Here is a 24,645-nt window from a genome sequence, read left to right as displayed (position 1 = left end):
AACATATTAAATTGATATTCCTTTGGCACAGGATAATTTTCTTTAGAACCCACCTGTTCAAATTAGGTATGATTCACAACAGTGAGAAAGGGGATGAAAAGGGTGCGACAAACTAATTTTTGTGGCAAAGCATTCAACGTCTCTCTGGATAAAGATATCAAGTTAATGACCCAAAGCGTGCAAAAAATAGAAATATGATCAGAAATAGGGCTGACTGCCAACATTAGATTTAGCAATTCAGGAACTTTTGGCATTCAGCTGAGACAGGAATACAATCATGCCAAGCACAGACTCAGTACTCAGCAAATGAGGCAGCAGACCTGCTTGTACCACTTCAAGCAGCAAGTGGGCACTCATATGACTGAGTGTGTGTGTGTACCCTCTACACAGAAAACTGAAGGTTAAATTACACTCACTGTATAGTCAATAAGGACTGTGAATGCACTCAAGACACTGAACACTACTCAAGCAAACAAAACAGTGGTTGAAGCATCTGTCTTGCTCCTAAGACTAGCATGGGACTGGAGGCATCTTCTATTAACTGCATTGGCTTTGCACTGTCTTTGAGAAGAAGTGTCTCACATGCTCACATACAGTTTTCCATGCTTTCATCATGCCTAGAATTGATTTCCACAATGTGATTTATGGAGGGACTGCCCTGAAAGACAACTCAAATGCTGAAGCTGGAATTGCAATCAGCAACACTTGATATTGGTTTGCTTCCAGACTAAATTTAAAGTGCCAGTGCTTACTTTTATGCCATTTGTGGCCTGGGGCTCACACATCTTTTGAGACAGCCTCTTCCTGGACAAGCCCTGCTGCAGCTGAGTTCTGCAGTTTGGAACCACTTCCAGGTGCCTTTACCTCTGGCTCAGGAATGAACTCACCAGTGAGGTAGAGCTGCTCCTGGTCTCCCATAGAAATGTTTTGAAAGCTATATTGCTGCTGCTTATGCCATTTTAATTTGCCGATTGTTGAGCACTATTCATTTTAAGTATTTTATTTTCTAGTTTGGTTAAAGACCCTAACAGTGCAACCTTGGGCATCTCCGCTTAGAGTAAGCCCTACTGAATACAATGGGACTCAAGGAATAGCATACAGTGGTACCTCAGGTTACATACGCTTCAGGTTACAGACTCCGCTAACCCAGAAATAGTGCTTCAGGTTAAGAACTTTGCTTCAGGATGAGAACAGAAATCGGGCTCCGGTGGCGCAGCAGCAGCAGGAGGCCCCATTAGCTAAGGTGGTGCTTCAGGTTAAGAACAGTTTCAGGTTAAGTACAGACCTCCGGAACGAATTAAGTACTTAACCTGAGGTACCACTGTATTTCAGCTCAAACCTCAGAAAGTTAGGATAAAAAATAGTTCAAATAAACAGAACAAAATTAAAGAAGCATTTGCTAACATTCTTCAAAGCATGGAATATACAAAAAAGTATGCTGTCAAAAACATAAACCTACCCTTCCATTTACTTCACCTCTCCACCAGCCATTGGCACTAATCTTGGTGTAAATTTTGACCACATCTCCTTTGACCAGGGACAGTTCCCGCATGTCTCGTGCACAGAAGTCATAGCGGGCAATAGCTATACCGAGAACCTTGGGACTCAGCACTGCTTGGGAACACAGGAAGGCAACATAATTAGAAATTCACTAACTGCGTAGCTGTTGAATTATTTCAGCACGGCATACAATTGTAGTACAAGTGCAAGCAAATGTATTTTTAAACACAGAAATGCAAGCTGACCATATGAAAAAGTGCAAAAGAAATCCATTCAGTGTGATGTTTTCTTGACTAGACGTTTGTTTGTTTGTTTGTTTGTTTGTTTGTTTGTTTGTTTGTTTGTTTGTTTGTTTTAAACAAAGCCAAACAGAAACCCAGAAAAAGTAGGGGAAATCATCCTAAATATACATTGACTGGGAACCAAATGGGTCATAGGTATTATTCTACACACACCCTGAGGCTTTTGCATGTGAAATGTTGGGAGACCCTCCCGAGTAACATGAAGGGTTAGAAAGAAAGAAAGAGGAAAAAAATCAGCACTTTTGCACACACACTTCCACACACATACACAAATTGCTCATATATGGGGCTCACTGGATGTTGGTCATTCTGTTGAAATAAATGGAACATATTTCTAAGGACCTCTGCTTAGGTTCAGGATAGTATAAATAATTAGACAATCCCAACCTTTTTTTTTTTTTTAAATCACTTCACTTAGCAGTACAGCAGAATAACCTCAGAGAAAGAGCCTTAGAATTTAAAAAAGGTTTCCACTATAAATTTGTGTTGCTGTTTCTATCTTGAGTCATTCCCCCCCCCCCCCCATTCCTCGTCCTGCGATTCTAAGCCTAATTATTCTAGGCACACTTTCCTGATAATAAGACCCCATGGAACTTATTTCCGAGCAAATATGCATGAGAATGCACTGTAAGAAACAAAGGGCATGGGCCAGTCAAATTTGTTTTATCTTTTTGTAAACTGCTTTTAAGCTTTTTAAAACAAAACAAAAACAATCAAGTGCTGTCATGTATTATCTCGCTGAGATTCCGGCATTGCAAGGATAATCCTCGGGATCCCTTCCAATTCTACAATTCTATTATTCTATGTATAAATTCAAATAAATAAATAAATAAATGGCTTTTAAATTCCCCTCTTTCCCTCCTCCCCCCCCCCCCATACACAAATACACACACTGCAGCTATGTGGAGTACAGTGGTGCCCCGCAAGACGAATGCCTCACAAGACGAAAAACTCGCTAGACGAAAGGGTTTTCCGTTTTTTTAGTCGCTCCGCAAGACGAATTTCCCTATGGGCTTGCTTCACAAGACGAAACGTCTTGCGAGTTCTTGCGAGTTTGTTTCCTTTTTCTTAAAGCCGCTAAGCTGCTAAGCCGTTAATAGCCGCTAAGCAGTTAATAGCCGCTAATAGCCGCTAATAGCCGTGCTTCGCAAGACGAAAAAAACCACAAGACGAAGAGACTCGCGGAACGGATTAGTTTCGTCTTGCGAGGCACCACTGTATTATCACAAATGAGCACCTCCTTCACACACAGGCTGGTGTGCATATATCAGTGGGGCAATAATGATCACAAGCAATCAGCCAGAATCTTAAAAAGGACGTAAATCACACATCATCTAGGTAGCATGTTATCTAGTCTAGCGGCAGCCATTCGACCACGCAAAGGCAGAAGGAGAGAAGGAGCTGCAGGGCCCTACTGTTTGGTCAGCTGAGACACTGGCAAGTTCTGCCTCCTCCTCTTTATGAACTGTTTCCATTCCAGCTGTTCCTTACAAGAACTATTTAACTAGCTGATTCAATTTGCTTTCCTCCCTGCATCCCTCCCCAACCTTTTCTTCCTTTTGTGTAACTTCTCTTAGATTGCAAGCCTGAGCACAAGGACTGCCTTACTACTTGTACAGAATCGTTGTAGAGTTGGAAGGGGCCACAATGGTCACCTAGTCCAACCTCCTGCAATGCAGGAATATTTTTTGTCCAACATGGAGCTTGAAACCACAACCCCAAGATTAAGAGTCTCATGCTCTAGCGACTGAGCTGGAAGTGGAGGGGATGTTACTTCACTCTGGAAACCCTGTTTTTGTTCTTGAAGGGAGGATAAGATGCTTGAGAAAAGTGATGAGATGACAAAACTGAACATTGTTGTGCTCATATTCAGGAATGAAGCCATGCAGAAGATTAAAAAAACCCAAAAACATGCAAGGGACCAGGAATTGGACTGAATAGTGCTATCAAGTCAATAAGAATTATTTGCAGCATTATGAAGAGTTTGGATTTTATATCCTGCTTTATCGCTACCCTAAGGAGTCTCAAAGCAGCTAACAATCTCCTTTTCCCTTCCTCCCCCACAACAAACGCTCTGTCAGCTGAGTGAGGCTGAGAGACTTCAGAGAAATGTGACCAGCCCAAGGTCACCCAGCAGCTGCATGTGGAGGAGCAGGGAATCGAACCCGGTTCACCAGATTATGAGTCCACTGCTCTTAACCACTACACCACACTGGCTCTCAAATGCTAGCAACCTAAGCCTGGAAACAGCAGCGGGAAATACATTATAAAACATCAACAACCAAATCAGTCCACTGTTAAAAATTATCAGAAAATAAAAAAGTTTTAAGCAGCTAAAAATATATATTCTGATGTTTTAAAAAAAATCCTTCCTTAACAGGAAGAAATCAGTGGGTAGAGCTAAGAGGAAGGGCATGCCATAATCTGCATTTCCCTACTTTAAAAATATCATTGGCACAATGTCCAAGCAGTTCAAGAAATGATGGGGTGTGGACCAGAGTAATGGCTGCTGATCCTACGGTGGAGAAAGAGAGACAGAGAGAGGCAAAGCCACTCCCTTCAAGCTAGTCTTAGAAGTCAAGCAAAGTGACTTCATGTAAATTCCAACTAGAGCAGTGAAGATGGAAAGAAATTTCTCAGATCACTGCAAAAAATGATTCTTGGGTGCAAAGGTACAATCATTATCACAGCAAACTGAGGAGGGGTGGTGGTGGTTACATTTATTGAACCCAAATTATTTCATCACGGGGGGGAAAGCACTTCTACCACCCAGCCACCACCCCAACAAAACAAAAAGGCCATTGCAGACAGAAGAACTGGCTTTCCCCAATTTAAAACCACAAGAGTTATATATAAAATGGCATCCAAAGGAGAAAAATATATAGACAGCTATGATGAAGATCACCATTTGCGTTCCAAAATTGCTGCACATGCTTTTGTGTCATAGTTTATTGTGGACTCATATGGTACCAAAAGGCAATATTTTACACACTGCGGCAGTTTTCCCATAACAGTAATAGATACTGTACTTTGGGAAAAAATAATAACTGTACACACTTCGGTGACCAAAATTGAAATGCCTGATATAAAATCGCAGCCTGAAAATAAATTATGCCCTATTTTTGTCACTATAGTACCTAATGCACAATCCCTTTAAGCAGCCAGTATTATAAATATAAGACTACATCAATACTTTGGGGAGAAAAGGAAGGGGGAGGGAATAAGAGAATCTGCCATTTGATTACCGCTTACGTTTCCAATATGTAAACATTGTCCACTACTGGCCATAAACCAACACTTTTGCCAAAGTTGAGCCCTTGAGACTGACCCAGAAACTCTAGCGGGTGCAGAATGCCGTGGTGAGACTCCTTACGGGGTCCTCGCCACAGGATCACATTCACCTGGTGCTATACCAGCTGCACTGGCTCCCGGTAGAGTACAGGATCAGGTTTAAGGTGCTGGTTTTAACCTTTAAAGCCCTATACCGTCTAGGACCCTCGTACCTACGGGACTGCCTCTCCTGGTATGTCCCACAGAGGAACCTACGGTCTTCAAACAAAAACATCTTGGAGGTCCTGGGCCACAGAGAGGTTAGGCTGGACTCAGCCAGAGCCAGGGCTTCTTCGGCTGTGGCTTCGATCTGGTGGAACGCTCTGTCACAAGAGACTAGGGCCCTGCGGGACATCTTTCCACAGGGCCTGCAAGACAGAGCTGTTCCACCAGGCCTTTGGCCAAGGCACAGTCTGACTCCCTCCTTTGGCAATCCGCACAGAACTCTAGCCCAATGGTTGCCATTAATTTGATTTGAATTAATTTTATAATGAAATGATTTTAGAATGTTGTATTATTTTACTGTTGTTGGCTGCTCTGAGCCCGGCTTTGGCTGCGGAAGGGCGGGATATAAATAAAATTTTATTATTTATTATTATTCTTAAAGTTGTCAAATGCTCTAATTTTTCCCTTACATCATTTAAGGAGATGTCAACTATGACAGGAGGAAAGCAGCAACCATGAGGACAGGAACTCCAAGAAAGCACAGAGGCTAAATAAGGAGGACTTTAAGTAAGGGGTTGCTCACATCAAGCAAGATTTTCCACTAAGCCAGGATTTCATTTGAAATTCTGCTTCCAGGAATGTTTTAAGAAGCCTACAAACAGGTCATGAAGACACCAGTCCTTCCTTGTTACTTGTATCCCCTTGGAGGTACACCAGGTCTACAAACAGAGGCTCCATTTAGCCATTGTGGCTGTCAGTAACCTCCAGAAAAAAATGTCTAATCTTCTTTTAGTCACTGTGTCTACAACAGTTAGCCAACCACAAGCCCTAAGAAGATTTGCAAAGCAGAGGAGCTAACAGAGTTGCTGACTGTCATGCATCCTACTTGCCATTTGGCAGATTTGCCTCAAGTTTGTGGAAGTTTCTTTCCCACCCATCCTTTTGCTACTGAGACTACATTTGTCAGCCTCCATCTCCTGGCCCACCAAACCATCTCATCAGGGATGGGGCACCTATGGACTTCCAGATGTTGTTGGATTCCCAACTCCCATCAGCCCCAGCCAGTATGTCTAATGGTCAAGGTCTGCAGCAGTTGTTGTCCAACAACATCTGGAGGTCCAAAGGTTCTGTTTCCCGGCTATATTTGAATCAATTCCTCATATTTTTAACCTACCAGATTGGCAGTCCTAGGTATGGATCGTTATATCCTGTATTTCTAATAAAATATGCTCCCTTTGACTATGGAGGGTATCTTTTAGCTATCATGTGATGATTTTCACTCTAGGTAAGACCTTTTTTTACTGATATTGCACACAACACACAAACACATTTTAGGACTGGCTGAGCTGTAAATATAAATAGATATATAACAGCAGAGGTCACATCCGTAGAGCTCTCTCTGCTCTTAAAAGAAAAAAGAAACTTGGCCCTTTGTGGCATCTTAAAAAATTCTAAATGCTTATTGACGTACAATAAAAGTTTGAAAGAGAATAAGAAACACAATACAAATGCATAGAAAATAAAAACAGATGGATAGTGTGCATGCAAAACTCTAATGAAGGTTGTTGTTTTTTTAGACTGAAGTATTTTACCAAAGAATGCTGTTGCATTAAGCTCTGACGTAGGGATGGGACGAATATTTTGATTCACAAAAGCATTGTTTTCAGATTTTGAGACTATGTCCAGATAGAATATGGTAATTTGAGATGTTCAACAGCTATTTATAGTATCATCATGATCATACATATTAGGCTTAGTTCAGCCACAGCTGTGTAGAACTGCAAATTCTGAATGCATATTATTATTCCAGGATCAGCCTTGATGGCTTTTCAACATTCTCACAAATGTACGGCAATCACCTATTTGAGAGCAGCACCTGCATAGCTGAGAAAACAATGGCTAACCAAACTTTGTATGTGTTCATCTGTGTGTGAGATCACATGGCAATGGTTTCCCATTCACTTGTTTGGCCAGGTTAAATATTTTCCCAGCCATGGAGTAGCTGTTCAGAAATAAGTCACTTTCAAAAGGCTTTGAGACCATCTTTATAAACCATAATCTGGTGTTTAGTCAAATTATATTCAAATTGGGGGGGGGGCAGGTGGAGAATCCGTCCCTTCCCTAGCTTGCACTGCACACAGAAACAGAAATATTTTATTTGCAAAACAGAAGCAAATTGAGAAGAAATATAAAAGCAGTAAAGCAGTACCTGACCAGAAAGGAGTGGAGGAAGGGGGAACAAAGCTGTAGTCTGGAGGAGTTACAAAAGAAAACCCACAGAACAAAGAAGGGGCTTAGAGAAAGAAAGGAAAAAGAGAGAGACAAGCAAAATGACATTGAAATATTGATAAAATAATATTGGTAATATAATACTGCTGATAAAATTGGTTAAATGATATTGAAATATTAGCAACCCACACCATACATTTAAAACACTTCTATTTTTAACTACAGAATCCAGGGAACTGTAGTTTGTTAAGGGTGCTGGCCTCACAGACCTATGCAATTCCAAGCACCTGCAACAAACTACAGTTCCCTGCATTCTTCATACCTCATAAAATGGTATAAGAGTGTTTCAAAGGTATGGTGTGGCTGTCTCTGTTAACAAGAAACATGGATTTCCCTGAAGAAACTTGGTGTTTTTTTTCAGACTCCCCAAACTCAAAAATCTGTGCCTTCCTTTTTTCCTTTTCTTTTCCTCTTACCGAGCAGAGGTACAAAGGCTGTGGATTTGCTCTAACTCCTCCACTTGTATAGCTCCATTCCCCACCACTTCCTCCCCCACCTCAGAATTAGTATCAATGCACAGTGTGCAGAATGAAGCCATTAGTCAATGCCTTCCACCTTGGAAGAGCGGGCATTTCGAAAGCCAGTCTGGCATTGTTAGTGCTTAGAGCATCAAGACTATGGTGGGGAAGACCCAGGTTCAGACTTCCAACCACCCATGAAGCTTATAGGACCAGCCACTCTCTCTTAGTCTAACCTTTCTCCCAGGATTGTTAATTTGGGGCATGGGAAAAGCAAGGAAAGGAAAACACGTGTGTCACTTTGAGTTGGGGGTGGCTTCTAGAATAAACAAGCAAAATAATATGAATTCAAACTTCCCAGTTTTGTGGCTGATTTTCTCTCAAATGTATGCACGCAGAGGTTGGTTGCATTGTTGTTTCAGCAACACTCCTGTTCACGACAGGGCAGCAAAATGCATGCACAATCGTTACTTTTTAGGCACTACTTGCTAGACACTAAAAACTTCCTAACATAGATGTACCACTTTGTATTGTGAGCAGCATCATGCAGAGCATAAATAAGCCACCTCACTGCTGCCACTTCCTGAATCAAAGACGACACCTTTAACAGTTGCATAGTGGGAGATGTTTAATATGTGCAACTTCTCCTATCACATGTGGTACGCAGACCCTCCCAAGTGTTCCTATTTTCCAGGAACAGTCCTAGATTTACAGAAGCCTATCTCAGTTTCTGATGTGGTCCTGGGATGTCCTGCTTTTCCTTAGGATGTCCCTATTTTCATCAGAAAAATGTTGGAGGGTATGTAGTTAGGCAACTCCCAAGCCAAGGAGAGGAGTACAACCTTTAGAAGACATCTGAAGCCAGCCCTGTATAGGGAAGATTTAAAAATGTTTTATTATGTTTTTATATATGTTGGAAGCCGCCTTGAGTGGCTGGGGCATCCCAGTCAGATGGGTGGAGTATAAATAATAAAATTCTTCTTCTTATGGAATAAGAATAATATTCATTGGAGAAGTGTTGGAGGGTATGCAATAGGAGAGTTCTTTAGGGAAAGAACTTATGTTCTTTTCTTTCTCTCCTTGGAGGCTACATCTGCCCCCCCTCCCCCTATCTTACCTTGCACATAGTACTAGCTCATATGGGAAGTGGCTGAGACTTACTTCACCCCTTCACTTTCCTGACATTCCAGTGCAGCAGAAAGCAGAAGAGTCTCAGTACTCCACCATAAGGTAAAAAGGTAAATAAGGTAAAGGACCCATGGATGGTTAAGTCCAGTCAAAGGCAACTATGGGGTTGCAGCGCTCATCTTGCTTTCAGGCCGAGGGAGAAGGCGTTTGTCCACAGACAGCTTTCCGGGTCATGTGGCCAGCATGACTAAAACACTTCTGGCGCGATGGGACATCGTGACGGAAGCCAGAGCACATGCAAACACCGTTTACCTTCCCGCCACAGCGGTTCCTATTTATCTACTTGCACTGGTATGCTTTCGAACTGTTAGGCTGGCAGAAACTATGACAGAGCAACGGGAGCTCACCCCATCACGCAGATTTCAACAGCCTACCTTCTGATCGGCAAGCCCAAGAGGCTCAGTGGTTTAGACCACAGTGCCACCTTTACTCCACCATAGCCCAAATCAACAAATAATGATACAATTTGAAAACATGATCCAAAGGCACATTTAAGAAGCCACACTGAGTTCTAAGGGTAAAGTGGCTGATAAGTCACCAGTGAAGTAATTAAAGGCTGGATTCTCCTAACCCAGCCTTCCTCAACCTGGTGCGCTCTAGTTATTTTGGACTACATGGAAGTCGTAGTCATTGGTCACGCTGACTCTGACTGATGAAAGTTGTACTCCAAAACATCTGAAAAGCAGCAGGTTTTCAGGGGAAGATGTTTCTAAGGATTTCTCGGCTGTGTTGCAAAAAATAAAAAATAAAAAGAATGTCCCATTCCTTAGTTTCACCAAGGAAAGACTCCACATGCCCTCCCAGAGCCTATATGTAAAAACTATTTTCTTGACCTTCCTTTTAGGAAAAGGAATCAGTGACTTGTCCAGTGGGACTGGAAATTCATAGCTGATTAGGAATTTGAACCTTCATCTTCTTAAAGTCTCAGGCTAGCATCCTCTCATCTTATATCTCCATATAAAATGTTTAAAAAGAGAAAATAGTGATCTAACATGCTCCAAAAATGCACAAGTAATCATCATAGGCTGCAGTAAAGCTCACTCTGCTATTTCCTGGATCCCACAAGGTCATTGCAAAAGAACCACATAATTATGGCTTCAACCGCATTTTGAATAGAAATAAGAAACCAAGAAAGAGCTGACAATTTTCCAATCTAGTTCAATATTACTTCCATTAGACGCCTAAGCCCAGTTCAAATGTAGCAGTAATATATGATGAGTACAACCTTAGTTCACACACTCCCCAAACTTCTGCTTCCAGTTGTAGAATACAGCAGTTTGACCACTTCATGTGAATGCTGCAAACTGGTTTTGTGTTCAAAGCAGATATAAATGAAACCACAACAGAACTGTGACTTCAGATTCTGGTTTGGAAACAGAGGCTTGCACAAACTACTTTCTGCTGCAATGGCAAACATCAGAAGAAGTAAAACTTGAAGCAAATGCTTCAGATCTCTTTCCCCTTGAACCCAAAGGGTTTAGTGTGGCTCCTTCTAATAACAAACCACATTTTTTGTTGTCCCATCTGAATCAGGCCCAAAACTGTAGACCTATTCAGGAGTTCTCAAAATGTATCTGTATCTGTGGAGCAAGTGCCAGGCCTGCACTAAGCAAGAAGATCAATAGGGGAGACATAAACCCAGTTGCATGAATGCACTTACTATCCTCCTTGCTTACAATACTCATGCAGAGTTCCCAGCCATGGGGAGGATCATAGGCACATTCAGTTAACCACATACCTACAATCCCGCTTTAGATATTCATGCTCAACAGGGGAAAGTCAGGGGAAGAGAAGCAGGAGTTAATTATATTAACGTTAGCTGCATTTACTAATTTAACAAGAATGTGTGTACAATACCTGTGCCTGTTCCTACACAAGAATAACTAGAATAAAATAACAGACCCATGAAACGAAGTGAGACAAGAGAAAGAAGTGGGGATTTTAAAAGCTCTCAAGCAATTGCAAGGAAAAAGGAATGCATGTACATGAATTTGAAACTGAAATAAGCATTAGAAAGGGGTGTTAGGCAGAAAAGAAAAGAAAATCATAAACTGGCAAAACAACAAAGACTGTTTGATGGGGAGAACCGAATGGGGAGTAGAGAACACAATAGGAAGGACAAGATAATTTTGTTTAATTCTATGCACACACACACACAACTAAGTCCTGCTGAATTCAATGGGATTTATGAAGATGGCCAAAGGCATATTTTTTGCCTGAGACAGACAAGATGGCAGCCCATCCCCATTCCACATACAAAAGCTGGTTGGACTGGCAAGCAGATCTTACTTCACCACTGCAGACAAGGTAGAACCGTAGAATTCTAGAGCTGGAAGGTACCTTGAGGGACACCTAGTCCAACCCCCAGCAATGCAGGAATTGGTTGCCGTCCTCTGCAGACATTTCAGATTGTCAATATCCTTCTTAAATTGTGGTGCCCAGAATTGTGGTGCCCAGACCACAGGTGTGGTCTGACCAAGGCAGAATAGAGCAGTACTTCTGTTGATGCAACCTAGAATAGCATTCACTTTTTTTGCTGCTGCTGCATCACACTGTTGACTCATGTGAAGCTTGAGGTCTACTAAGACCACCAGATCCTTTCCACATGTACTGCTGGCAATTCAGGTGTCTCCCATCTTACAGTGTGCTGTAGGCAATGCAGGTGTTACATCCATATTACAAAGTGATAGAAAAACTGCCTGATTTAAGCAACATATGTGAGAGTGTCCTATTTATTTTCCTACAAGCCTTGTCTGCTAAATAAAAAGCTCTCGGAAATAAGAGGTGAACATCTAAAATGAGCAAAAAGTGACGGGCTCTTCAAAATTAGAGCCATGAGTGGCCATAATGGGATCTTTTTGTTTGTTTGTCAACAACATTAAAAGCACTCCTTCCTCCTTATCAGATATTGAGTGTTCTATGGACCTACTTTGCTTAAAACAGTGCAATTTTGTTTTTGAAGAACATCTACCGATCATCTGGCAGTTTTTCAACATGCTTCCATTTATCAATGGAATATTATTAGGCCACACTCAATTCCTTATGTCTAAAAAGATGAATTTTATATACAGTCGTACCTTGGTTCTTGAACGCCTTGGTATGCGTATGCTTTGGCTCCCGAACGCTGCAAACCTGGAAGTAAGGTTCCGATTTGCGAACGTTCTTTGGAACCCAAACGTCCGACGTGGCTTCCAGTTGAGTGTAGGAAACTCATGAAGCCAATCGGAAGCCATGTCTTGGTTTGCAAATGTTTTTGGAAGTCAAACAGACTTCCGGAACAGATTCCGTTTGAGAACCAAGGTACGACTGTACATTGTCAATTGCTGATCAAGTGGTAATGAAGACATGCTTTTGAGTGGGGTGGGGTGTGCAAGTGCGTGCACACAAAAGAGAAGGAGAGAGAGAGCACACATTCAAATGACATAAATGTTATTCATTCTGTCCACTGGATACCCACCCCATAGTCCAGGGATGGGGAGCCTGTGCTCCCCCCCCCCAAAGGTTGTTGGCCTACAACTCCCATCAGTCCCAGACAACACGGTTCATGGTCAGGGTTTATGGGAGTTGTAGTCCAGTAACACATTGTGACTATATTCAGCAGGTTGTCATTAGATGTTAGGGGAGAGGAGAAGTGGGAAAGCTTAACCCTTCCCCTGCCTATTGCTTTTCCACTGCATTCCCCTTCTGAAACTTCTTTTCTCTAGCCATTGTTCATTGTCTATTGGCCCTGTTTAGGGAAGTGTGATGCTGTATTGTTTTTACATTCCGTTGGAAGCTGCCCAGAGTAGCTGGGAAACCCAGCCAGATAGGCGGGGTATAAATAAATTATTATTATTATTATTATTATTATTATTATTATTATTATTATTACTGCACACACCCAGCCTTTTCTCTTCAAATATGAGCCTTTCCCCTAATGAATTTTCGATGTTCGATGGTGATTCAGGTTCTCATGCCAAAGCCTTCCATTCAATATCTAGTCAGGCCCCAGAAAGATATTCTAACAAGAGCAACATTGTAGAGGAAAATCTGTTAAGAAATTAAAAGTTTTTTTCACAGAAATTCTGCTCTATAATCTATGGTTTTAAATCACACAAATTATTCATTTAAATGCCAAATGCAAGATTAGAATTACATGTTTATTAATTCATGTAGCCGAAAACAGCGCAGCCAATGCAAAATGTCTGTTTACAAATCAATCGCTCACTTACATTTTTAATAGATGTTTGAGCGGTGATTTGATTTAAGGACAGGCAGTCAGGAAGTCTAACTAGACCTGTTCATAAACCTGTCAGCAGATCCTGTTTCTGCTTAGCTGCAGGGAAACAAAACAAAACAAAACAAAAAAACCTAGCTAAAAGCATTATCATATTAATTGGTTCTGTGTCAAAAATGCAAAATGAAGATGTTTTAACCTCCTGCTATTCCTTTGTTATTAAATGACAGCAAATTCTAATGCTCACAGTTGCCACATGCTCTGTTTCCACTTGCTCTGTTGCTCCTTTGGTCCAGCGAATTTTCGGATTCTTTGTATGGGTACTGAAGAGTTGTATCCAGACTTCGGAAGCCTTCTTTGAGAGAGTGGTGCTTGTAATACTCCACAAGTTCCTTCCAGAAGACAGGGAGAAATAGAATAGAAATCTTTAGTTTGTGCTCTTCTCCTACCAGTATTTAATGCACAGAAACTTTAATGCAGCTTTATAGAAATAGATGCACCCAGTTCACTGCAGGAAGAGTACTGGAACTATATCGGTACTCTTTGCTTGTTATTGAAGAGGTACTTGTGTGATGAAAGATCGAAGACAAGGCACATAAATTACACAGACAGTACAGGTTTAATTCATACATGAGAGATATTGCATTTGCATTTTCAGCATTCAGGAATTAAGCTGGAGGGCATCTGCATACGTGAGACTGGCCTATTTATCATAAAAAGCAGGTGGGGGTAAGCGTGTCAGCTTCTTAGTGAAACAATTCTCACATTAAGAAGAAAAAATATCCTGCACACTGAAACAATCATGCCAAGCTAGAAACATTCACCATGACACCTACATTTCTATGCACAGGGAATTGTAAGCCCCTCTTCAGGGGTGTGAGTCCTAACATATGTTTATTACTTTGCCTGGCATTTGTGACTTTCACCTCACATTCCTTTTCCCCATGTGGTTATCATTGACTCTACACTTGTATTTTTCCTTGTACATACACTTCAGGTGTATGTGACATATTTTTCTCATATGGTTTGGCATCCTGATACACTTACAAACCATTCACATGATGTTTTGACCCTTGGAAAGGCCATTACTCATAATGCACACCAGGAATCCATGCCACACAGGTAGAAGTCTTTGCATGCGCTCAAGCCAGTGTGCAAGTAAACGCAAAAACTAAAACTGTGCTGAAGTTTCTCATTGTCCAAGATCAGCATATACATTTATCCAACTCCTAATGGTCAGCTGTAAAAGTTAGCAATCACCATTTGTAAAAACACCAGTGACAAACGTACTGACTAATCCCGAAGCAGTAAAAACAACCAACCAGAAGTTCTCCTGCAGCTTAGAAAGTGAGGTTTTAAAATGATGATAAAACGAGTTTTTCTACATGTACGGTTTTGCAATCAACAAACCAGACACTCCTGTCCAGTTGCTTTGTAGTTACATGTGCTGAAGTTCTTTAATGTTAACTCCTTACTCTAAACTCTCAATTGTTATTGAGAATTCTGTTAACTGTACGATCAGACCATCCAAGCAAACAGCCTTTTGTTTTGTCAGAACCTTATTTTTGTGGGCCAACTATTGTTTCTTTCCGATATTTTATATGGCTGTTACGGAAGCATGAAGAATCTTTCTGAATTTCAATATGAATTGGCCCTGATATGGCTGTTCCAAACTAAGGTGTGGGTTGCCACATAGCTATCAACCAGGTTTCATACTTCCTGAATCTTCTGACTCTGTTCTCCACTTATCAAAATGATTGTTTAAAATGCTTCTGTTTAAAGAAAATCATTCTTAGAAACATGTATTGAAATACTTATCTAAATGCTGATTTAAAAACGAAAATACAGACAGTAGGGAACAGACTTATGAGCAAACACATGCAGAAGTGACAAGCATCAGTTAAAGGCTGATTCTTCCATCCCTAGTTACTGCCATCCAGCCCAATTTAAAACCCACTCTTGTTCTCAGTTGTGTTGCAAGAAAAAGTTGAATTTTCATGGAGCAACACAATAATGTGCAGGCATGTGGCATAAGGAATACATTAGAAGGTGAGAAAAAACTCAGTAAGCAAATGATTTTTTTTTTTTAATGCTCATGAGTCATACCGCTCATAAAGGAAACTCATATATACCAAACTAATTCTTAATTGAAGCTTCCAAATGCCTTTGAGCTCCTCACATGCTACTGTATGATCATATGTTCCTTAAAATTAAAAATGACATGGTAGAAAATCCTTTTCAGCACATCTTCTCGCAAATGTAGGTATATACAAAGTGCTTAAAACTGCACAGGTGACCCAGAGATTTCCAAACACTGACCACAATCCAACCAACCAAAGCTATACAGTTAAATCCATTTCGATTTCCACTGCAAGAAATTCAAGTACACACTTAATACACTTACTGGAATGAATGGGACTTAGAAGGGTTTAGCTTTGGCTAGATCATTAAGATCGGCTGTTTTGAACTCCTTATGATCTACAGGAATCTTGCCAGCATGAAAACCTTCCCTACTGATGGGTTGATTTTCTCCCCAAACACAAAAGCTGTCATAACACTATTTCTGTTTTACCTTTATCTCTACAGTGTGCAATAGTATCTTTTCTGCTGACGGCAACATATGAGAAAAGTAGCTGAGAAGAAAATCGCGGAAGGCCTCACGCGGGTTCAGTTTCTTATTAGACATCAGCCCTATTCAGGTGTTTGAGCAAACACATAAGGGCTTAAACTGTGGAGGAAGACAGGGGTGTGTATACCAGCCCAACTCCAAATGCCCCACATGCTCTGGCACCACATTAGACCCCCATGCATTCAGTTGAACACGCTCCAAAGATCCCTGCAGTCAGGAATGCTTCTTCTTCAAACCTTCAGGTTTAAAACACAGCTGGCACACTTCGGGGTACAGGGTGGGGCTTACATGTGTGCTCCCTTCTCTTCCACAGTTTGCCTGAAAGCCAATATAGGGCTAAGCTGAATACTGCATGTGCCCATCCCTGCCGAACTTCTGAAGTCCAACATTGGCTGGTGGGCCCCCCTGCTGGCGTCTTTATTTTCTTGGATCGACTCAACGGGTTTACTCCCAGATGGTTGGACTGAGGCAATAATTATCCCAATCTATAAAAAAGGACCCATGACAGACCCGGCGAGTTATAGACCAATCAGCCTTCTGCCTATACCCAGCAAACTATATGCCAAACATCTTTATACCAAGCTAACTAGCTGGCTGGAAACTGAAGCTATTCTAGCGGAAGAGCAAGCGGGTTTCAGGCAAGGCAGATCCACCATAGACCATTGCTTCACCCTAGCCTATTTAATTGACAAATATGCCAAAAAATCCCGTGGGGTGTTATATGCAGCCTTTATCGATCTAAAGGCTGCTTTCGATTCAATTCCACGTGTAAGACTCTGGGATAAATTGAGCACATCAAGTATAGACAAAAGACTATTATTTCTGATCAGCTGTCTATATAAAGACACGGTGCTGCATGTAAGAACTTCGTTAAATGGCCATCTTATAGGACCAGTTCCTGTCAGTAAGGGGGTCAAGCAAGGTTGCATCCTGGCCCCAGTTCTATTCAACATCTACATCAATGATATGGTTAACTGTTTGTCATCTCCGGACTTCCACGCCCCCAAACTGGCTGACAAAGCAATATCAGTGCTTTTGTACGCTGACGATGCGATACTCCTATCTCGAACAAGAATAGGCTTAAATAGGCTTATAGGTGAATTCTCAGCATACTGTAGGAGAGAGCAACTTGCAATAAACTATCAGAAAACCAAAATTATGGTTTTTGCAAGGAAACACAGACAGTATAGCTGGAGGATGGATAACCAGACAATTGAACAAGTCAAAGCCTTCAAATATCTGGGTATCGTTTTCCAGTCGACCGGGTCCTGGGATGTCCATCAAAAATGTGCCAAAGAAAAAGCAGCTCAAAGTATCAAGATGCTGTCCCGCTTCTTCTACACGAAGGGGGGCAGATACATCCCAGCAGCCGTTGAAGTTTTTCAAGCAAAACCTCTGGCGCAGTTACTGTACGGGGCGCAAATCTGGACGGGGAACCACTGCTCCAGTTTTGAAACTGTCCAGTCTAAATTTCTAAGGCAGATATTCGGCGTCCCCTCCTGTGTTCCAAACGCAGCATTACGACTCGAGGCCTGCCTTCCATCTGTGGAAACTCGGACCTGGCAGAGAACATTCAACTATTGGCTTCGTCTTAATCTGAATCCACCTGGTCTACTGCCTCTAGTGATGCAAGACCCTCACAAAAGCAAGTGGTTCAAAACTGTGCATCAAAAACTCCTTACATGCGGTCTACACTCACAGTCCCTACTATCAATGGGCCTCACTAAAGCAAAGAGTCTAATAGGCCAGCGCCTGAAAGACATTGAACGACAAAACAACCTGACTATCGTAAAGAAACTGTGCCCATGGTATACCTACTTTCCCCCTTCTCATTTTGACTCTCCAGCTTCATATTTGTCTAAACTAACCATCCCAAAATACAGACGTGCCTTTACATTGGCTAGATGGGATGTTCTTCCCTCTGCTGTACTCGAAGGTCGTTACCAAAAGACTCCATTTGAAAAACGACTCTGCCCATGTGGAGATGGTAACACGGAAACAGTGTCCCACGTCCTTCTTTCTTGCCCCCTTTACAAAGACCTAAGGAATGAGATTATTACCCCACTCATTCTCTCCAACCCCGGCCGTTCACCAGACATTACACTGTATTTTCTATTATCTGATACGGATAGTCAGATAACAGAGAAGGTCGCGAGGTACATCGAGAGAGCTGCGAAATTGAGGGCCACCATCTGAGTGACAGACTTGCTCACCCGACGGACCTCCTTTTGCCTGTTCTTTTTTTCCTTTTATCCCTATTTTCACTTTTAACTCTTGTACAGCTGTGGCCTGTTGGCTTTGCTAATAAAGTTTTGATTTGATTTGATTTGTGTATGTTGAACATCTGTGTGCAAGGAAGCTCCAGTTCTCCTTGTCAAAGGATTGCTTTCCTCTTCCTGTGCCTTTCAAATGTTCCCAAAAACGGCAGGTCAGCTGTCTGTGAACATGCCACCATCTCACCTCCCCACTTTCTGCTGGCTTTCAAACAGTGGGGGAAAAGGCTGGCCTACAAGATTCTTACTAAGCACACAAGACATGAGGACTCTTGGAAACAACAACTGCTGACTTTCAAAGAAGATGAACTGTGATAAGAAGGGTTTTTAAAAATAATTCATCAGATGGCATTAAGAACCGGTCAAGGCAGCATCTCCTGTTATCTTTGGAAGGCATAAAGCACACTTTCAAGAGCCACCTGTATATCAGAAGATGCATGCAAAATGAAAGGTGATGATGGAACTATAAGGTACACCTCTGTGTCAGTGGTGATAAACTAAGAGCTTCAGTCTGAAAGTGATAACTGTAGCCTGCATGTCTGTTCTGCTAGACTGAAGTGTTTATTATAATTCACTGCCATATCACATGATCTTGAACAACATGCACCATTGTGACTCCCCAAAAGTGCAAGCAACAAGACAAACTACTCAAATGTACAGATTCCAAATTCCCTTTGAGAGTCAGGATAGTGCAGTGCTTTGAGTGCCAAAGACCACAGAGGATCCAGAATCGAATTCTCACTGAGTCATGAAACTCACGAGCCTCAGTACTTCTCTCTCTCTCTCTCTCTCTCTCTCTCTCTCTCCTCCCGCCCTCCCTCCCTCTCCCTCTCTGCTTAACCCACCTCACAAGGTTGCTGTAGGGCAGGTATAGGCAAACTCAGCCCTCCGATGTTTTGGGACTACAACTCCCATCATCCCTAGCTAACAAGACCAGTGGTCAAGGATGATGGGAGTTGTAGTCCCAAAACATCTGGACGGCTGAGTTTACCTATGCCTGCTATAGGGGAAGGAACCTGCAAGTCACCCTGAGCTCTTTGGAGCAAAGCCGGGACAAAAAGGTAGTAAAATCAATCAAGATAAATTATATAACATTTCCAGATGGCACTTGTATTGAGTTTTGGGGATGCTGTCATTTTCTGGTTCTACCAAACAGTTCATATGTGAACATTTTCCAAACCCCAAGATAGTCAAGGCACAGTTGTTTTGGGTTTTTATTGGAGGCACACTTCAGTCTCATGTTCCAAATACTTTTCAGTATGAAAAAGTGCTACATGCATTCAACTTCTGCCTCCAGGGCAAGTGCCAGCTTGCCCCCGTGACCATGGGTGCCTAGGGCTGTGGGTGCCATGCAGCCCTGTCACCTAAATTTGTGGGTGCCTGGTCCCTTCATGGGGAATTTTGTGGGTGCTCAGGCACCCAGGGCCCCAGGGAGTTGGCAACTATGCTCCAGTGCTTGGGTTTGTTTCTTATTCAGGAATCAGGATTGAAAAGGTTTTTGTCATATAAGACGATCTGCCTTGGGCTTTCATTGTGGCCTTGAAAGTCCTTTACACAACTACAAGGGAGTAAACTGAACTCAGTGGGACTTGCCTCTGAATAACCATGCAGAGGAGCAGGTTTTAAAACACATCTAACAAAAATTCTCCTGCCTGATGTAAAGCAGACCATGCATTTCTAATGATAAGCTAGATGATCCTACAAAGAACTTTTAAAATCTAAAGGAAGATAAGCACGTACCTACACCCCTTGCACGACTCTTTTCTTCACTAGCTCTTCTACTTTTAATTATTTATCTTTGGGGGATTTTAGTATCTTACATTTCAGGGCAACAGTTTGAAATTTTAGAATTCTAAATATTTGTTCTAACTTGCATTTATGAAGGAAATCAAGCTCAGCAGGCACACCCTTCCCTTGGTTTTTATTCTGGAATCCCTGCAAGCTCCAGTTAGCAAAGATGTGATAATTGGGGGCCCCACCCTAAGAACTTTTCCAGTTTCTTATATCTCCACACCTCATTTGCATTAATCACTTAAACAAACTTTAAAAGCCTGCCTGGGCCTCCTGTTGTTATCAATTCACTTGAGTCAGAGAGAAAAGCCACTGCCAGAACAGGGATGGGCAGCTGACCTGACCTCCTTGCCAGTGTTTTTGTGGACTGCAAGTTAGGTGGGATGCTTGTTTTGGCATCATCTGAGTTACAGAGGCAATCAAACATATAACTGGATCATTTCTTTCATGCCCTTATAAGCCAAAGATCTCAAGACGAGTAAAAACAATTTCAAGGAAATTGCAATACAGTGGTGCCTCACAAGACGAAATTAATTCGTTCCGCGAGTTTTGTCGTCTTGCGATTTTTTTCATCTTGCGAAGCACAGTGTTGGGAAAGTTTTGGAAAAGCTTCAAAAATCACCAAAGTCTTTAAAAACCTCAAAAAAGGCTACCACACCGCGTTCTATGAGTTGCTCCTCGAAGTCAAGTCGCAACTGTATTAACGGTGTTAAGAAAAAGGAAACAAACTTGCAAGACGTTTCCGTCTTGCGAAGCAAGCCCATAGGGAAAATCGTCTTGCGAAGCAGCTCAAAAAACAAAAAAACCTTTCATCTAGCGAGTTTTTTGTCTTGCGAGGCATTCGTCTTGCGAGGTACCACTGTACTGATAAAATCATAAAAAATAACTCTAAGATACACCACAAATATATCCAAGGAACATCAGGGTTAACACCCAAACACCTGTGTTTAAAGCCATCTTTTGAGCTGGTGACTAAACAACAGCAGTGACGATGCAAACCAAATTTCAAGGGACAGGACAGGCATAGGCAAACTTGGCCCTCCAGATGTTTTGGGACTACAACTCCCATCATCCCTGACCACTGGTCCTGTTAGCTAGGGATGATGGGAGTTGCAGTCCCAAAACATCTGGAGGGCCGAGTTTGCCTATGGCTGGGATAGGAAGTTCCAGAGCTGGGATGCTACATGGGGAAGCCCCCCACACCACACCACACCACACCACACCACACCCAATGCACAAATCCCACTGATGGGACACAAATGATGGTCAGCCTGGTTGATCTTAACTCCTGGACAGAGTAATTTAACACAATACAAAAAAAAAAATAGCAAAACCTAAATGAAATCAATATGTTCCCTTCCATCACATCACATGGTAATCATTTATTCTGGGCAAACTTATTCCGGAAAACTTAATTCAACACCTCATTCTGTTACATTTTAAAGGCTGTAGTGGAGGCAACACCTCCTCAAAACAGTATTAGTTATCACTGTCATAAAGATACAGAGATCTGGGAAGAATGCAAGAGACATTTTTAAGAAATCTCTGAAATTCCTTATACAAGCAGACTGAGCATGATCCCTGAACTCTGGTTATGCTAAGAAGTAAGTTCAGAGATCAAAGCAAAATCATAGAGTCACAGAATTGTGGAGTTAGAAGGGACCCCAATGGTCAGCTAGTCTAGTCCAACACCTTGCAGGGAAGGGATCTCAATTAAGCATCCATGACAAATGGCCGTCCAACATTTGCTTAAAAACCTCCAAGGAAGGAGAGTCCACCACCTTCCGACAGAGTCTGTTGCACTGTTGAACAGTTTGATGTATAGTCGGAATCTTCTTTCTCGTAACTTGAAGCCACTGGTTCAGGTCCTATCCTCAGGAGCAGGATAAAGCAAACTTGCTCCATCTCCCATGTGGCAGCCCTTTAGATATCTGAATATGGCTATCATATCTCCTCTCAGTCTCCTCTTTTCCAGGCTAAACATACCCAACTCCTTCAACTGTTCCTCTTAAAGCTTGGTTTCGAGACCCTTGATCATCTTGGTCACCCTCCCCTGCACACGTTCCAGCTTGTCAATATTCTCAGAACTAGACACAGTACTCCAGGTGTGGTCTGACCAAGGCAGATTAGAGCAGCACTATGACTTCCCTAGACTGGGACACTGAACTTCTGTTGATGGCAGCCTATAACAGCATTAGCTTTTTTTGCTGCTGCCTCACACCGCTGACTTATGTTAAGCTTGTGGTCTACTAAGACCCCTAGGTCCTTTTCACATGTAATACTGAAAAGCCAGATGTCCCCCATTTTATATTTGTGCAGCTGGTTCTTCCTGCTTAAATGTAGAACCTTACTTTTGTCCCAATTGAAATTTATTTTGTTTGGGCCCAGTCATCTTGAATCCCAATTCTGTCTTCTGCAGCATTAGTTCCCCTCCCAGTTTGATGTCATCTGCAAATTTGATGAGCATCCCCTATTCCATCATCCAAGTTGTTTATAAAAATGTTTAGTATAACATCTAATCATTCCGTTCTTTCAAATCACTGCTTTTTGCTTTGCACAATGGAAGCATAATGCATAAACTGCTCTCTCATCAGCAATTCATTCAATATTCTCATTCTATTCAGCCACTTTTAAGTCTCTAAAAGCAAAATCAATGAGGGCAAGCTTTAGACCAAACAAGCAGAGGGGAAATGTTCTGTTATTTATGAAACACAATAATCGCACGGTTTGACTGGACCAAAGCTCCACCCCAAATGATTGCTCAGGACTACTTCAGATACAACAATTTGCATAAAAAAGAGGAAGAATTGGTGACACACACACTTCTTTGGAAAAGACCCCATTTAAGACTGCACCAAAGTAGCACGACAAAAGGAAGAATGAGTCATCACATCTTATACCACTACCAAACAAATCCCTGAGAAGCAAATTCAGAAACTGCAAGAATATATAACTCATCCATCTCTTGGTTACTGAGAGACAATAGTGTTTGTGAACATAAAGGGATCATTAGTGGACCTTGAATTTACCCAATCCATCAAAAAACTGTTTTTTGACATTTCCATCTCAACAGTGAATTCCACTGATTATTATGTATTGTATGAAAACTACTTCATTTCTCTATCATAAACCTGCTGCTACAAAATCCACGCATTGGGAGAAAAAAGTAAACTACATTTTTATTTTATCTGTTACAGATCAAAATAATTCTAATTATCTAGTAGGATGGATTGCATGGACATTCATGATTAAGTATATTATTAATATTTTAATGAGTATAATGAAACACCACAAACTACGGAACGTTACTAGTAGGACAAATCAAAGAAAAAACTAGCAGTATAGAGAAAGACTATATCCTGTATTTTTGACATGTTTGTAGGGTGACTGATTTGCTAGGGATAAAAACTATATAAATAAACCAAGGCAGTTTGATCTGTTTATCTGCAACATATACGCATGTTGCTTGATGACCTCGAAATGTGTTCTGATAAAGGGCAGTCTTTTTCCACACAGCTACTGGGCTGGGGATGGGGGGGGGTAGACAGCTCTACAGTGCTTGGTTGCATTTGTTGCCTCAGTTGGAAGACAGATTCAACTTTTTAATTACCACTTGATCACCAGGATTGTGAATGCAAACAGTCTTAGAAGCTAACCAATTCACTGAAGCCATATTAAGTATTCTAACAGTAAAAAAATATACTGACTGTTTTAGCATTGTTCTTGTGTATTTTTTTTCTAGAAATGCAAAGAATCAGTTTTCAAAAAGATAAAGTTAGATGATATATTCACAAAGAGAGAAATCAAAACTGATGCTTACCATTAAACTTTTAAATTTCCTATTTTCTGCAATGTGAAAAAAGCATTCTCTTGTGAAAATCTTTATGTGCTTCACTTCATTATTGTACCTATGGGCAATGAATAACATGAATATAAATGTGTTTTTAATCAGGAACAATCAATAAATTACTTGAGGGCATGCCCCACCACTACACAAATAAATTCTTAAGACAAAATGTATATCCATGCCAATACACCCTTGACACCTAATTAACAAAACACATTTATTAGGGTTTGGCTCAAGATGCAGACTCAATTCAGATTTTAGAAAAGGCCTCCCAGCAAGATCTGATTATGGGATCCTGTAATGCTGATTGCATTCAACTTCATATTGACAAAACAGACCAGCAGCTTTATTTAAAATTAATATTCCTTAGACGTTAAGCTTGTTTCCATTTGCAATCAATTCAAGGGAAATATTCTATTTGACTTCAGCTGGTAGTCAAATCAATTTTAAACATTTTCTAGTTAAAATGCAAATGGACCACTAAATCACCTTATGCTAACTAGCATAAAGTCATTCGTGTCCTAACTCATACATTAATTAGTGCACTGCACCACAGCCTCCATTGAACAGATTACTAACAAAAGAAGATGCCTGAAGACCAAAGGAAATGAACCTGAATGGCTTTGGGAGATGAAGAAGGATGTGCAGACTGAAAGG

At 41.4% G+C, this 24,645-nt stretch overlaps 1 protein-coding gene across 7 annotated transcripts in view; it reads right to left on the bottom strand.

The window, feature by feature from the left end:
• The window catches only part of VAV3 (vav guanine nucleotide exchange factor 3), a 216,134-nt gene that overhangs the window by 3,273 nt on the left and 188,216 nt on the right, over nt 1-24,645 (bottom strand). For 6 of the 7 annotated variants that reach the window (XR_013392859.1, XM_028732630.2, XM_028732625.2 and 3 more), the window contains 3 exons: nt 23,962-24,049; nt 13,696-13,840; nt 1,460-1,614 (listed from right to left, as the gene is read on the bottom strand). Coding sequence is in view for 6 of the 7 variants with exons in the window: in XM_028732630.2 (XP_028588463.2) it covers nt 1,460-1,614; nt 13,696-13,840; nt 23,962-24,049 (388 nt within the window). In the remaining variant the exon portion in view is untranslated. The remainder of the gene's footprint in view (nt 1-1,459; nt 1,615-13,695; nt 13,841-23,961; nt 24,050-24,645) is intronic. The other variant, XM_028732626.2, reaches the window with a different exon arrangement.

This window comes from Podarcis muralis, chromosome 5 (assembly GCF_964188315.1).
Source record: "Podarcis muralis chromosome 5, rPodMur119.hap1.1, whole genome shotgun sequence".
NCBI lineage: Eukaryota > Metazoa > Chordata > Lepidosauria > Squamata > Lacertidae > Podarcis > Podarcis muralis.
The sequence above is the reverse complement of the archived record's forward strand: the minus strand, read 5'-3'. Positions and strand labels throughout refer to the sequence as shown.